Source organism: Petromyzon marinus, chromosome 59 (genome assembly GCF_048934315.1).
Source record: "Petromyzon marinus isolate PM22_M1 ecotype Great Lakes invasive population chromosome 59, UKy_Petmar_22M1.pri1.0, whole genome shotgun sequence".
Classification (NCBI taxonomy): Eukaryota; Metazoa; Chordata; class Hyperoartia; order Petromyzontiformes; family Petromyzontidae; genus Petromyzon; species Petromyzon marinus.
The window spans coordinates 339,947-352,748 of NC_133725.1; the positions used below are offsets into that span (position 1 = coordinate 339,947).

The 12,802-nt window shown below is 56.9% G+C and overlaps 1 protein-coding gene across 2 annotated transcripts in view; it reads left to right on the forward strand.

Moving 5' to 3' along the window:
• The window catches only part of LOC142905817 (uncharacterized), a 112,579-nt gene that overhangs the window by 59,647 nt on the left and 40,130 nt on the right, over positions 1 to 12,802 (forward strand). For both annotated transcript variants that reach the window (XM_076052957.1, XM_076052959.1), the window contains exons 3-4: positions 4,566 to 4,763; positions 10,290 to 10,485. In XM_076052957.1, the coding sequence (XP_075909072.1) occupies positions 4,566 to 4,763; positions 10,290 to 10,485 (394 nt within the window). The remainder of the gene's footprint in view (positions 1 to 4,565; positions 4,764 to 10,289; positions 10,486 to 12,802) is intronic.

Below are 12,802 nucleotides of genomic sequence, written 5' to 3' on the forward strand. Positions count from 1 at the left end.
CGGCATTGCAGTACTCACTCCGCATTGACCAAGCGACCGGTCAGATGGCCCGATGGTCGGAGGGGCTGCAAGAGTCCACGTATCGAGGGGTGCATCGGAAAGGAGTCAGACATACGAACGCCGATGCATTGTCCAGACTGGTAGCCCCCATTAAGTCCGCCTGCGGCGATGGATCCACGCGCTGTAGACCGCCGGCCGTGGCGCAACCCCAGGTCGTGGCGCCGGTTTCCGCCGGAGACACAGACCGGGCAGGGTCGCCGTTATCGCTGGATAGCGACTTGGGGCTCACCCTGCGGGGATGGAGAGACCGGCAGCAGGCGGACGTGGCTTTGGCACCGCTCCGCCGGCTGGCGGAGACGGCACGCGCTGACGATCTCCCCACGTCGGGGAAGTTTTTCCTCATGTGGGAAGGCTTGTTGATGCGCTGGGACGCGACTGTGAACCGTGAAGTCCTTGTGGTGCCTTCTTCACTGCGGAGTCAGCTATGCTCCGATGTTCACGTCCGACAGTTGCTCCATCTAGGTAGCCGTAAGACCGAGGCTGCGCTACGCCTTCGCTATTTTTGATATCCGCCGTCGGGTATCGGCGTGCACGGACTGTGCGCGCAGGAAGCCCCCGCCGGTCGTGCAAAGCACTCCCCTGCAGTCCATTAAAGTGTCCCGGGTAAACGAGCTGGTGGGCCTCGATATCTTGGGCCCCTTCCCCGCCACTCCCCGAGGGTGTAGATACCTACTGGTGGGGATGGAGAACTTTACACGATGGCCCTTGGCCTGCCCGTTGGCCGACCAGACGGCGGCGTCCATAGCGGACGCATTTGTAAATGGCTATGTCGCCGACAAGGGGTCTCCGGAGCGGCTGCTGACGGACCAGGGCAGAAACTTTTTCTCCAAGCTTTTGCAGGAGGTGTGTGACATGCTGGGTATCAAGAAGGTGTGGACATACCCTTACCAACCACAAAAGCAAAGCATTGAAAAAAAAACCGAAATGATGAACGAAGCAAAGTGCCGGCTACACTTAGCATCTTCTTGTTTCCTCTGATCGTAAAAAAGAGAAAGGGAAAGAGATAGGGAATGATAGAGGGAGAGACAGGGAGGGAGAGAGATAGCTAGAGAGAGAGGGGGGAAAGAGATAGGGAATGAGAGAGGGAGAGACAGGGAGGGAGAGAGATAGCTAGAGAGAGAGGGGAGAGATAGATAGGGAATGAGAGAGGGAGAGACAGGGAGGGAGAGATAGCTAGAGAGAGAGGGGGGAGAGAGGGGGGAAAGAGATAGGGACTGAGAGAGGGAGAGATAGCTGGAGAGAGAGGGGGGAGAGAGATAGGGAATGAGAGAGGGAGAGAGATAGCTAAAGAGAGAGGGGGGAGAGAGAGGGGGAATGAGAGAGGGAGAGACAGGGAGGGAGAGAGATAGCTAGAGAGAGAGGGGGGAGATAGATAGGGAATGAGAGAGGGAGAGACAGGGAGGGAGAGAGATAGCTAGAGAGAGAGGAGAGAGAGAGATAAGGAATGAGGGAGAGACAGGGAGGGAGAGAGATAGCTAGAGAGAGGGGGGGAGAGAGATAGGGAATGAGAGAGGGAGAGACAGGGACGGAGAGAGATAGGGAATGAGAGAAGGAGAGAGATAGCTAGAGAGAGATGGGGGAGAGAGATAGGGAATGAGAGAGGGAGAGACAGGGACGGAGAGAGATAGGGAATGAGAGGGGGAGAGAGATAGCTAGAGGGAGAGGGGGGAGAGAGATAGGGAATGAGAGAGGGAGAGAGCTGTCACCCACAGGAAGCAGCAGAGCCCCATATTGATGCAGCTGCAAAATCCCAACCGAGGAGGGGGGAGGGGGGAGGGGGGAGGGGAGGGGTGGATATAAATAAATAAAAATGGATTACTACATTTACTCGAGGTTGGTGGAATTCGTTAAAAAGCGACGTGAGCATGTAATGTTCATCGTGCAGGTAAATCATTGGGAATGAGCGCCCGATCCCCCCTAGTGCGACAAGGTGGCACGGCCCTCCTGGGAGAGAGGCGCAGTGAGGACGTCCTGGGTCAACCAGCGTCATCGTGACAATCTGCAGCAGCAGCGGCAGCAGCGGCGGCAGGGTGGATCCTGAATCGTGCGTGGATGTGTGAGAATACAGGCGGTCGTGTGTTTGATCCCCACCCTGACGCCTGCTGCTGTATATTTGGAGTTTGCGTGTCTCTTGCTCTCTCTCTCGTGGTCGCGTGGATGTTTCTCCGGGTCCTTCGGTTTTATCCCTCCACATTTAGGATCAACGTCACGCGTTTAGAGTATTTGGCTACTTATCAATGTCCACGTGATGATGATGATGAGCTACTTTGTCGGGCTATCATTTGTGGCCAGGCCGCTTCTGAAAAACAAGCTACACAGCTCAGTGAAGCCTTAGCTGGTAAAATAAAAACTAAGTTTGTTATAGATTGGTAGCACAGCAACATCCTTTGTTGTACTATGATTCTATGCTCCTGTGTCTATGCTCGCAGTCTTCACCAGGGTGGTGAAGTATGGTCAAATCTCCCCCATGGCCCCGTGCGGCAGTAGCTTGTCACCGTGCTGGTCGTTGGAGGTTTGGTGAAGGATTTTCAGAGGACTGGTTCAGATTTGTGCCACTGATGTCAGCCGTGAGTTGGAATCGAGCGCTCGTTTTGAAGTGCGGTGCGCTCATTACTCCGCTCCTGCTCCCGACAACACCACCATGTGGGACGTGAGACAAAGCTTCCCCGTATAGCCTTGGCTGACTGTTAAGGGCAAGTGCCCTTAGCGAGTAGCACCTATGAAGACCGGCACGACACGCGAGGGGGTGCGTGTATGGTCAGAACCACGCCCGGCCGCCTTTGTCTTCCTAGTGGCGATGTTTATACACACCGCACCGAGTACTAATTTCAGACTGAGTCGACCGAGGAGAGGAGGCCCATGACCGGCTCAGGTAATGGTCACCGGTGTTGGCCGTGAGCCGGAATCAAACTGGGATCGCCGGGTTCGTAGCGCAGCGCGCTAACCGCTGCGCCACCACTCCCCGGGGGGGCGAATCCCTCTAGAAGATGCCCCAAGAGCTGAGGACCTCGAGAATGTGCCCCGGGGGCTGAAAACCTTTAGAAGGTGCCCCGGGGGCACTCGCCCTGTCCGCCCACCCCATCTGCTCTTCGTCTTCCTGGAGAGAGTTACTGTCGCTTAGCGGAGCGCAGGTTTGGGGTTCGTTCATCTGAACCGCGGGTTCGCCAACGAAGAACACGGAGCCTCGCGGAATGAATCCCTTGTGTGCGGGGGTGGGAGTGTGTGTGTAGAAGTGTGTGTGGGAGTGTGTGCCGTGCGTCTGTGTGTGCGTGTGTGTGTGCGAGTGGGGAGCGGTATTGTAGCGGTTATCGCGCTGCACTACGAACCTGGCGACCCGGGTTCAATTCCCACTCACGGCCAACACCAGTGACGATTATATATCTGAACCGGTTATGGGCCTCCCCTAGGTCGAGTCAGCCTCAATCTGAGTACCAAGTGCGATTTGTAAACATTGCTACTGGGGAGACAAAGGCGGCCGGGCGTGGTGCTGGCCACCTACCCCCTCTCGTGTGCCATGCCAGCCTTCATAGGTGGCTACATACAGTGCGAAAGAATTCCAACATGCATGCTCGTTAACAGCACTTGCCCCAACAGTCTGTTAAGGCTACACGGGGCATCTTTGTGTGTATGTGTCTGTGTGGGCAGCTGGTAGCGTAGTGGTTAGCGCGCTGCGCTACGACCCCTCTAACCCGAGTTCAATTCCCACTTTAATGAGTACCTGGTGTGATGTGTAAACATCACCACTGGGGAGACAAAGGCGGCCGGGCGTGGTGGTGGCCACCCACCCCTTCGTGTGCCGTTACGGCCTTCGTAGGTGCTATCTTATTGCCCTTGCCCCAACAGTCCGTTAACGGGGGATCTTTGTGTATCTGCGTGGGGAGCGGTGGCACGGTGGTTAGCAGACTCCCCTACGACCCGAGTTAGCTTACCACTCACGGCCAACGTCAGCGATGAGTTGGTAAAAAAATAACAATCACAAATGCACAATTTCAATCAGTCACTCTAAGTGCTATTGGCCAGACACATCGCAATGCTGAAATGTGACCCACAAGTCAATCCGTGTGGGATCAACACACAGACGGCGACATCAGCAGCAATCATCGGCCCTCGACTGACAGACGCAACCAGCCTGCTCGGTTCGGGGTAACCTCGTGCTGGGCGGGGGGGGGACAGCTGCCACTGGTGGTGCCCTCCCCCCTTTTGCAAATGAGCCGAGACGAGACGCGAAGGCGCTGGTCGTGCGGGGAACGCTCTCAGCCACCCCCGTGTCAAAGGAGGGCAACAGAGGCAAAGACACGGTCGGTATGGTCATCGCCGTCACTGCTGTCCCCCCGCGTGTCTCCCCACGTGTCCCCCACGTGTCCCCCGTGTGTCCCCCGCGTGTCTCTCCGTGTGTCCCCCCGTGTGTCCCCCGCGTGTCCCCCGCGTGTCTCCCCACGTGTCTCCCCACGTGTCTCCCCGCGTGTCTCCCCGCGTGTCCCCCCGCGTGTCCCCACCGTCGCCAGCTTCTCGGAGGAGGTGAGCGTGCTGACGAAGTTTCGAGTGGCTCCTCGCCACGGCCATCGTGACGACGACGACGCGGAGCGGGGGGGGCAGGACGCCCCCCTCTTCACGCTGCTCAGCCCCCGGGGCCAGGTGCTCATGCAGCTGCGCGTGGGAGACAGAGGCCTCGTGTTCGTGACCACGCGGAGACGCCACTACGAGTGAGACCCCCCCCAGTGCCCGTGTCTCTCGTGTCTCTCGTGAGTCTGCGGTGTCTCCCCTCGAGTCTCCTGTGAGTCTCTCGTGTCTCCCCTCGTGTCTCCTGTGAGTCTCTCGTGTCTCCCCTCGTGTCTCCTGTGAGTCTCTCGTGACTCTCCTTGTGTCTCCTGTGAGTCTCTCGTGTCTCCTGTGAGTCTCTCGTGTCTCTCCATGTGTCTCCTGTGAGTCTGTCGTGTGTCTGTCGTGTCTCTCCTGGTGTCTCCTGTGAGTCTCTCGTGTCTCCTGTGAGTCTCTCGTGTCTCCTGTGAGTCTCTCGTGTCTCTCCTTGTGTCTCCTGTGAGTCTCTCGTGTCTCTCCTCGTGTCTCCTGTGAGTCTCTCGTGTCTCTCCTTGTGTCTCCTGTGAGTCTCTCGTGTCTCTCCTCGTGTCTCCTGTGAGTCTCTCGTGTTTCCCCTCGTGTCTCCCCTCGTGTCTCCTGTGAGTCTCTCGTGTCTCTCCTTGTGTCTCCTGTGAGTCTCTCGTGTCTCCTGTGAGTCTCTCGTGTCTCTCCTTGTGTCTCCTGTGAGTCTCTCGTGTCTCTCCTTGTGTCTCCTCTGAGTCTCTCGTGTCTCCCCTCGTGTCTCCCCTCGTGTCTCCTGTGAGTCTCTCGTGTCTCTCCTTGTGTCTCCTGTGAGTCTCTCGTGTCTCCTGTGAGTCTCTCGTGTCTCTCCTTGTGTCTCCTGTGAGTCTCTCGTGTCTCCTGTGAGTCTCTCGTGTCTCTCCTTGTGTCTCCTGTGAGTCTCTCGTGTCTCCTGTGAGTCTCTCGTGTCTCTCCTTGTGTCTCCTGTGAGTCTCTCGTGTCTCTCCTTGTGTCTCCTCTGAGTCTCTCGTGTCTCCCCTCGTGTCTCCCCTCGTGTCTCCTGTGAGTCTCTCGTGTCTCTCCTTGTGTCTCCTCTGAGTCTCTCGTGTCTCCTGTGAGTCTCTCGTGTCTCTCCTTGTGTCTCCTGTGAGTCTCCGGTGTCTCTCCTGGTGTCTCCTGTGAGTCTCTCGTGTCTCTCCTTGTGTCTCCTGTGAGTCTCTCGTGTCTCTCCTTGTGTCTCCTGTGAGTCTCTCGTGTCTCCTGTGAGTCTCTCGTGTCTCTCCTTGTGTCTCCTGTGAGTCTCTCGTGTCTCTCCTTGTGTCTCCTGTGAGTCTCTCGTGTCTTTCCTGGTGTCTCCTGTGAGTCGCTCCTTGTGTCTCCTGTGAATCTTTCGTGTCTCTCCTGGTGGCTCCTGTGAGTCTCTCGTGTCTCTCCTGGTGTCTCCTGTGAGTCTCTCGTGTCTCCTGCGAGTCTGCGATGTCTCCCCTCGAGTCTACTATGAGTCTCTCGTGTCTCTCCTTGTGTCTCCTGTGAGTCTCTCGTGTCTCTCCTTGTGTCTCCTGTGAGTCTCTCGTGTCTCTCCTTGTGTCACCTGTGAGTCTCTCGTGTCTCTCCTTGTGTCTCCTGTGAGTCTCTCGTGTCTCCCCTCGTGTCTCCTGTGAATCTCTCGTGTCTCTCCTTGTGTCTCTCATTGTGTCTTTTGTGAGTCTCTCGTGTCTCCCCTCGTGTCTCCTGTGAGTCTCTCGTGTCTCTCCTTGTGTCTCCCCTCGTGTCTCCTGTGTCTCTCGTGTCTCTCGTTGTGTCTCCGGTGTCTCCCCTCGTGTCTCTCCTTGTGTCTCCTGCGAGTCTCTCATGTCTCTCCTTGTGTCTCCTGTGAGTCTCTCGTGTCTCTCCTTGTGTCTCCTGTGAGTCTCTCGTGTCTCTCCTTGTGTCTCCTGTGAGTCTCTCGTGTCTCTCCTTGTGTCACCTGTGAGTCTCTCGTGTCTCTCCTTGTGTCTCTTGTGAGTCTCTCGTGTCTCTCGTGTCTCCCCTCGTGTCTCCTGTGAATCTCTCGTGTCTCTCCTTGTGTCTCTCATTGTGTCTTTTGTGAGTCTCTCGTGTCTCCCCTCGTGTCTCCTGTGAGTCTCTCGTGTCTCTCCTTGTGTCTCCCCTCGTGTCTCCTGTGTCTCTCGTGTCTCTCGTTGTGTCTCCGGTGTCTCCCCTCGTGTCTCTCCTTGTGTCTCCTGCGAGTCTCTCATGTCTCTCCTTGTGTCTCCTGTGAGTCTCTCGTGTCTCTCCTTGTGTCTCCTGTGAGTCTCTCGTGTCTCCTGTGAGTCTCTCGTGTCTCTCCTCGTGTCTCCCGTGAGTCCCTCGTGTCTCTCCTTGTGTCTGCTGTGAGTCTCTTGTGTCTCCCCTTGTGTCTCCTGTGAGTCTCTCGTGAGTCTCTCGTGTCTCTCCTGGTGTCTCCTGTGAGTCTCTCGTGTCTATCCTTGTGTCTCCCGTGAGTCTCTTGTGTCTCTCCTTGTGTCTCCTGTGAGTCTCTTGTGTCTCTCCTTGTGTCTCCTGTGAGTCTCTCGTGTCTCTCCTTGTGTCTCCGGTGTCTCCCCTCGTCTCTCTCCTTGTGTCTCCTGTGAGTCTCTCGTGTCTCTCCTTGTGTCTCCTGTGAGTCTCTCGTGTCTCTCCCTGTGTCTCCTGTGAGTCTCTCGTGTCTCTCCTTGTGTCTCCTGTGAGTCTCTCGTGTCTCTCCTTGTGTCTCCTGTGAGTCTCTCGTGTCTCTCCTTGTGTCTCCTGTGAGTCTCTCGTGACTCTCCTTGTGTCTCCGGTGGCTCACCTCGTGTCTCTCTGTGCGTCTCCTGCGAGCGAGCGAAGTGCGAGATTTGTCAGCGTGTCTCCCGTGTCTGCTATGAGTGAGTCTTCACGACGTTGTGTTTCATGTGTGTGTGTCTGTGTGTGTGGCTGTGTGTGTGTGTCTGTGTCTGTGTGTGTGTGTCTGTGTGTGTCTGTGTCTGTGTGTGTTTCTGTGTGTGTGTCTGTGTGTGTGTCTGTGTGTGTATGTGTGGTCGCGGGTTGCTGAGAAGATGGAGTCTGCCTCAGTGGCCCGCGATCATAAATCTCTATTTAACTCCATCAAAAAAGTAACCTGCAGCGCCACACCTATTACCATCATTACGGGAAAAAACGGTGATTCAATCTCCGACCCCCAGGAACAGGTTTGCAGATTTGCTGAGCATTTCTGTGAGGTCCTGGGGGAAGGGAAATCCCTCAGCCAGGAAAACATCGTGGCACTAAGTGGGGATGACCCTGCTGAGGCTGCGGTGCCTCAAATATTGGAAGAAGTCACCCCTGTGAGTGGCTGGCTGAGTTGCCATCTGTTGAGGAAGTACTGAAGGCGATCCGGAGTCTGAGACCAGGAAAGGCACCGGGCAGAGATGATCTCCCAAGCGAGGTGCTGAGGGAGGGTGGCGTTTGTGCACAGACTGCCCTATATGACATCATAACAACAGTCTGGACCACTGGACGGGTTCCGCAGGATTGGAATGATGTCCTGGTGGTCCCCCTCTTTAAGAAGGGGGACCGCACAGACTGTAACAACTACAGGGGCATCTCACTCCTCAGTGTGCCGGGAAAGGTTCTGGCAAGGGTTATTCAACATCGCCTTGCCAGGCACGCTGAGGAGAGGCCTGCGGAGCCACAATGCGGTTTCAAGAAAGGGCGGTCCTGCACAGATGCCATATTTTCTGTCCGTCTGCTACAGCAGAGGTGTAGGGAATTCCAGCAAAACCTACATCTCTGCTTTATTGACCTGGTCAAGGCCTATGATACCATCAGTAGGCCTGGGCTCTGGGTCGTTCTTCGTGCTTTTGGAGTCCCTGACCCTCTGCTCACGATCATTAAGAACCTTCATGAAGGTGAGCGGGCCCGGGTAAAACTACGTGGCCGGGAGTCAGAGCCATTCCCTGTACACCTTGGGGTGCGGCAGGGATGTCCTCTGGCTCCCACATTATTTAACATCTATTTTGACCACGTAGTTCGTGAAGCCTTCAATAGCTTTAACGGGGGAATCTCCATTTGGTACAGATATAATGGAAGGCTGATCGATGCCCGGGTGCGGTCAAGGGATGGCTCCCTATTGCTCAACCACGTTATGTATGCCGATGATTTGATAATAGCTGCTCATTCAGAGAAGAAGTTGGAGACGCTGCTGCTGAGACTTGAGCGTGCCACTAAGAGATGGGGCCTTACCATCAGCCCCACCAAAACTAAGCAGCTACCTGGGTATTTTGTACCATCGGACACCCCACCCCCACAACTCCCAATCCGTGATGGGGCAGTTGTGGAGAGAGTGGAGAGTTTCCCATACCTGGGCAGTGTGCTTATGACCGGCTCCAGTTTAACAGCAGAGGTCTCACTCCGTATCAGTCGAGCGGCAATATCTTTTCATCGGTTTCGTAACGCTGTGTGGAAGCTACCTGGTCTGTCACTCCGCACTAAGCTTCAAGTCTTCTCGGCCACGGTCATTCCCTCCCTTCTCTACGCTTGTGAACCGTGTACCCCCTTAATGGAACATCTTCGCCGGTTCGAAACATTTAGGCTAGCCTGCCTACGGTCCATCCTGGGTTTAACCAGGCTGGATTGTGTGAGGAGCTCACAAATCCTTGAAAAATCTGGGCAAGGTCCCATCGGTGAGCTCCTCCGGCAGGCAAGGCTGCATTGGCTGGGTCATGTAGCCCGCATGCCCAGCCACCGCATGCAGAAACAGCTTTTGTTCGGCCGGATCGAGGGGGCTAAATGGGTGCGGCACGGGCTAGATAAGAGATGGAGTGATGTGGTACAGGAGGAAGTGGAGCTGAGTGGACTTGCCGATGACTGGTACCAGCGGTGTCAAGATCGGCCTCTGTGGAGGAGGCTCGTGAAGGACGCTACTGGGCAGTTGGAGGCAGTCGCCTTCCAACAACAACGGAGGGCGGAGGAGCGATGCTCACAACAACGAGCGGAGCGCCGGGTAGCTAAAGCACAGCAGGTTGGCACAGTAGGGGGCACAGGTGGTGCATCAGCCACTCATCTCAGTCAGTCGACCCGTGCCACCTGGGTCTGCCCCGTGACCTCCTGCCAGCGGGCGTTCGACATTTCACGTGGCCTCAAGGTGCACATGGCCTGGCACAAGCGTCGTGGTGACGTCACCGCCACTTTGTGGCGAATGGCAGTTGTTGTTGTGAGTGTGAGTGAGAACGTGAGTGTGAGAGCGTGAGTGTGAGAGAGTGAGTGTGAGAGTTAGTGAGTGTGAGTGAGTGAGTGTGAGAGTGCGAGAGTTAGTGAGTGAGTTAGTGAGTAAGTGTGAGAGTTAGTGAGTGAGTTAGTGAGTGAGTGTGAGAGTGAGTGAGTGAGTGTGAGAGTTAGTGAGTGAGAGTGAGTGTAAGAGTTAGTGAGTGTGAGTGAGTGTGTGAGTTAGTGAGTGTGAGAGTTAGTGAGTGTGAGCGAGTGTGAGAGTTAGTGAGTGTGAGAGTGTGAGAGTGAGTGAGTGTGAGAGTGAGTGTGAGAGTGAGTGTGAGTGAGTGAGTGTGAGAGTTAGTGAGTGTGAGTGAGTGAGTGTGAGAGTGTGAGAGTTAGTGAGTGAGTGTGAGAGTTAGTGAGTGTGAGTGAGTTAGTGAGTTCACTATGTTCGTTCTCTCCCCTTGTTCGTGACTAACGCCGGTTGCCCCCCCCCCCCCCAGGTTCCCGTCGCCGTCGCTAAGCGACGGCCGCTGGCACCGCGTGGCGCTGGCGGTGGGGGCCCAGCGCCTCGACGTTCACGTGGACTGCGCCCTGCTGGAGAGCGTCGTCTGGAGCAACCACCCGGGCCTCGGGGTCACCACGGACGGCCTCCTCGTGGTCGGTGGCATCATCGAGCCCTTCGAGATGCCCTTTAGGGTGAGGAGGAGGAGGGGGAGGGAATGCCCGCCGACCCACGCAGCGCAGTCGGTCGGTCATTTGATTGGTCGGTCGGTCGGTTATTTGATTGGTCGGTCGGTCATTTGATTGGTCGGTCGGTCGGTTATTTGATTGGTCGGTCGGTCATTTGATTGGTCGGTTGGTCGGTCGGTTTGACAGGTGGTCGGTCAGTCGGTCATTTGATTGGTCGGTCGGTCGGTTATTTGATTGGTCGGTCGGTCATTTGATTGGTCGGTCGGTAGGTCGGTTTGACAGGTGGTGGGTCAGTCGGTCATTTGATTGGTCGGTCGGTCGGTTTGACAGGTGGCACGGCAGTCGGTCAGGCGATCAAATTGGACTGATAGATGCGTTATTTGGTCGGTCGGTCGTTTGGGTGGTGGGTCAGTAATTCAGTGAGTCAGTCATTCCGTCGGTCAGTGAGTTGGTCGGTCACTAGATAAGTCGGTTCCCCAAGCGGCTGACGTCCCAAACATCTCTCCCCAAACCCACCCACCCAGGGCCCACAGGGGGTGGGGATGGTGGGGGTTATAATGGCCACGTTCGTGAAGCACAACGACGATGACGACCGCGTGCGCGGGGATCTGTGTCGTCACTCGCCAGCAGAGAGCAGCGCTCATCACGCATATCGGGGCAGCCCCTGCCCAGTCCAGAGCCTCCCCTTGCCACCCTCCCCTTGCCACCCTCCCCTTGCCACCCTCCCCTTGCCACCCTCCCCTTGCCACCTTTCCGACAAGGTGGGGGGGGGGGGGGGGCGGAGATGCGGGGCTAGGGTGGGGTGAGGGAGGTGGGGGCGGCGAGATAAGATTAAGGGAAGGAGATCTGTGGTGGGATGGGGGCGGGGCTGGAGAGTGAACCGCGTGCGTGCGGATCCCAAATTCCCAAATCAAAGCCATGCTCGTCTCTAAGTGGGGGGAGGTGGGGGGGGCGGTGGGGGGGCTGGGTGGGGGGGCTAGGACACAGACACGGCGCGTCGTCGGCCCTCTGGAGATGAAACGCGGCCGCGACGTCAACGCGGCTTAACGCGAAGCACGCGCTGCCTGTAAAATGAACGTCCAGGCACCAGCGGGTGGTGGAGAGGGGGGGGGGTCAGACGGAGGGGGTGGGGGGGACTCTCAAAATAGCAGGCTGGGATATCTACGCCGCAGGAGATGTGTGTACTGTATGTGGAACTTCTTTCGCACCGTACGTGCCCAACCGTGCTAATAGGCGGTGCAGTGTTGAGTCTATGGGCAGTGTTGAGTCTATGGGCCACAGTCTCAACGCTGCCCATAGACTCAACACTGCCCATAGACTCAACACTGCCCATAGACTCAACACTGCCCATAGACTCAACACTGCACCTGTAAATTAAGCAGCCCCCTTCCTTCACCTCCTTGACCACCTCTTCTCCATCGCCCATTCTCTTCATCTCCCTTCCCTCGCCAACCTCCACCCCTTCCCGTCCCTCCCCGATCGCCCCTCTGGTGATCCCCTAGCGCCCCCTCTCTCTCGCTGCTGCCCCTCTGGTGATCCACTAGCGCCCTCTCTCTCGTGCTGCTGGTGCCACCCATTCTTCGATACCTCGTGGCACGCTGACTGCTACCACTACCGGACAATTACAAAACACACGCGCAGCCGCGTCGAGAATTAGCGTCCACTGGCTGTGAAATGTGATCAACCTCTTCTGAGGCTAACGCACTCCTAACTGGCTTCTCGTGTTCTGCAGCACGACCGCTCCATCTGTGTCTGGCCCGCAAGATGTTTCAATCGCGCCACGTGCGAGCCCTCCCGTGACATCGTCATGTTGCGCGTGCCGCTCCAGCGGCGGCTCTGCGAGCCAGATGTGTGGCTCGCAGTGAGCCTCCCGCAGTCGCTGGCAGGGCGAGAAGGAGGCGGTGGGTGTCCACACGGCGACTCTGGGCCGCGGACGCCAGCGGGCGATGTTTGCCTTGTGAAGAGACCGGCAGTTCCGGGTCCACTGCTGGTCTCTCCGGTGTGTGTGTGCGTGTCGGTCGTGGCATCAACGTGCACGTAGCCTGGCACAAGCGCCGTGGTGGCGCCACCGCCACTTAGTGGCGAACGGCGGTTGTTGTTGTTGTTGTTTCATCGGTGGTGGAGCAGTTAGTGCTACGCTGCGAACCCTGTCACCCAAGTTCGATTCCCGCTCACGGCCAACACCGGTGACGATTATCTGAACCGGTCCTGGGCCTCCCCGGAGGTCGACTGAGCCTCAAACGAGTACCCGGTGCGGTGTGTAAACATCGCCACTGGGGAGACAAAGGCGGCCGGGCATGGTGCTGGCCACCCACCCCCTCGT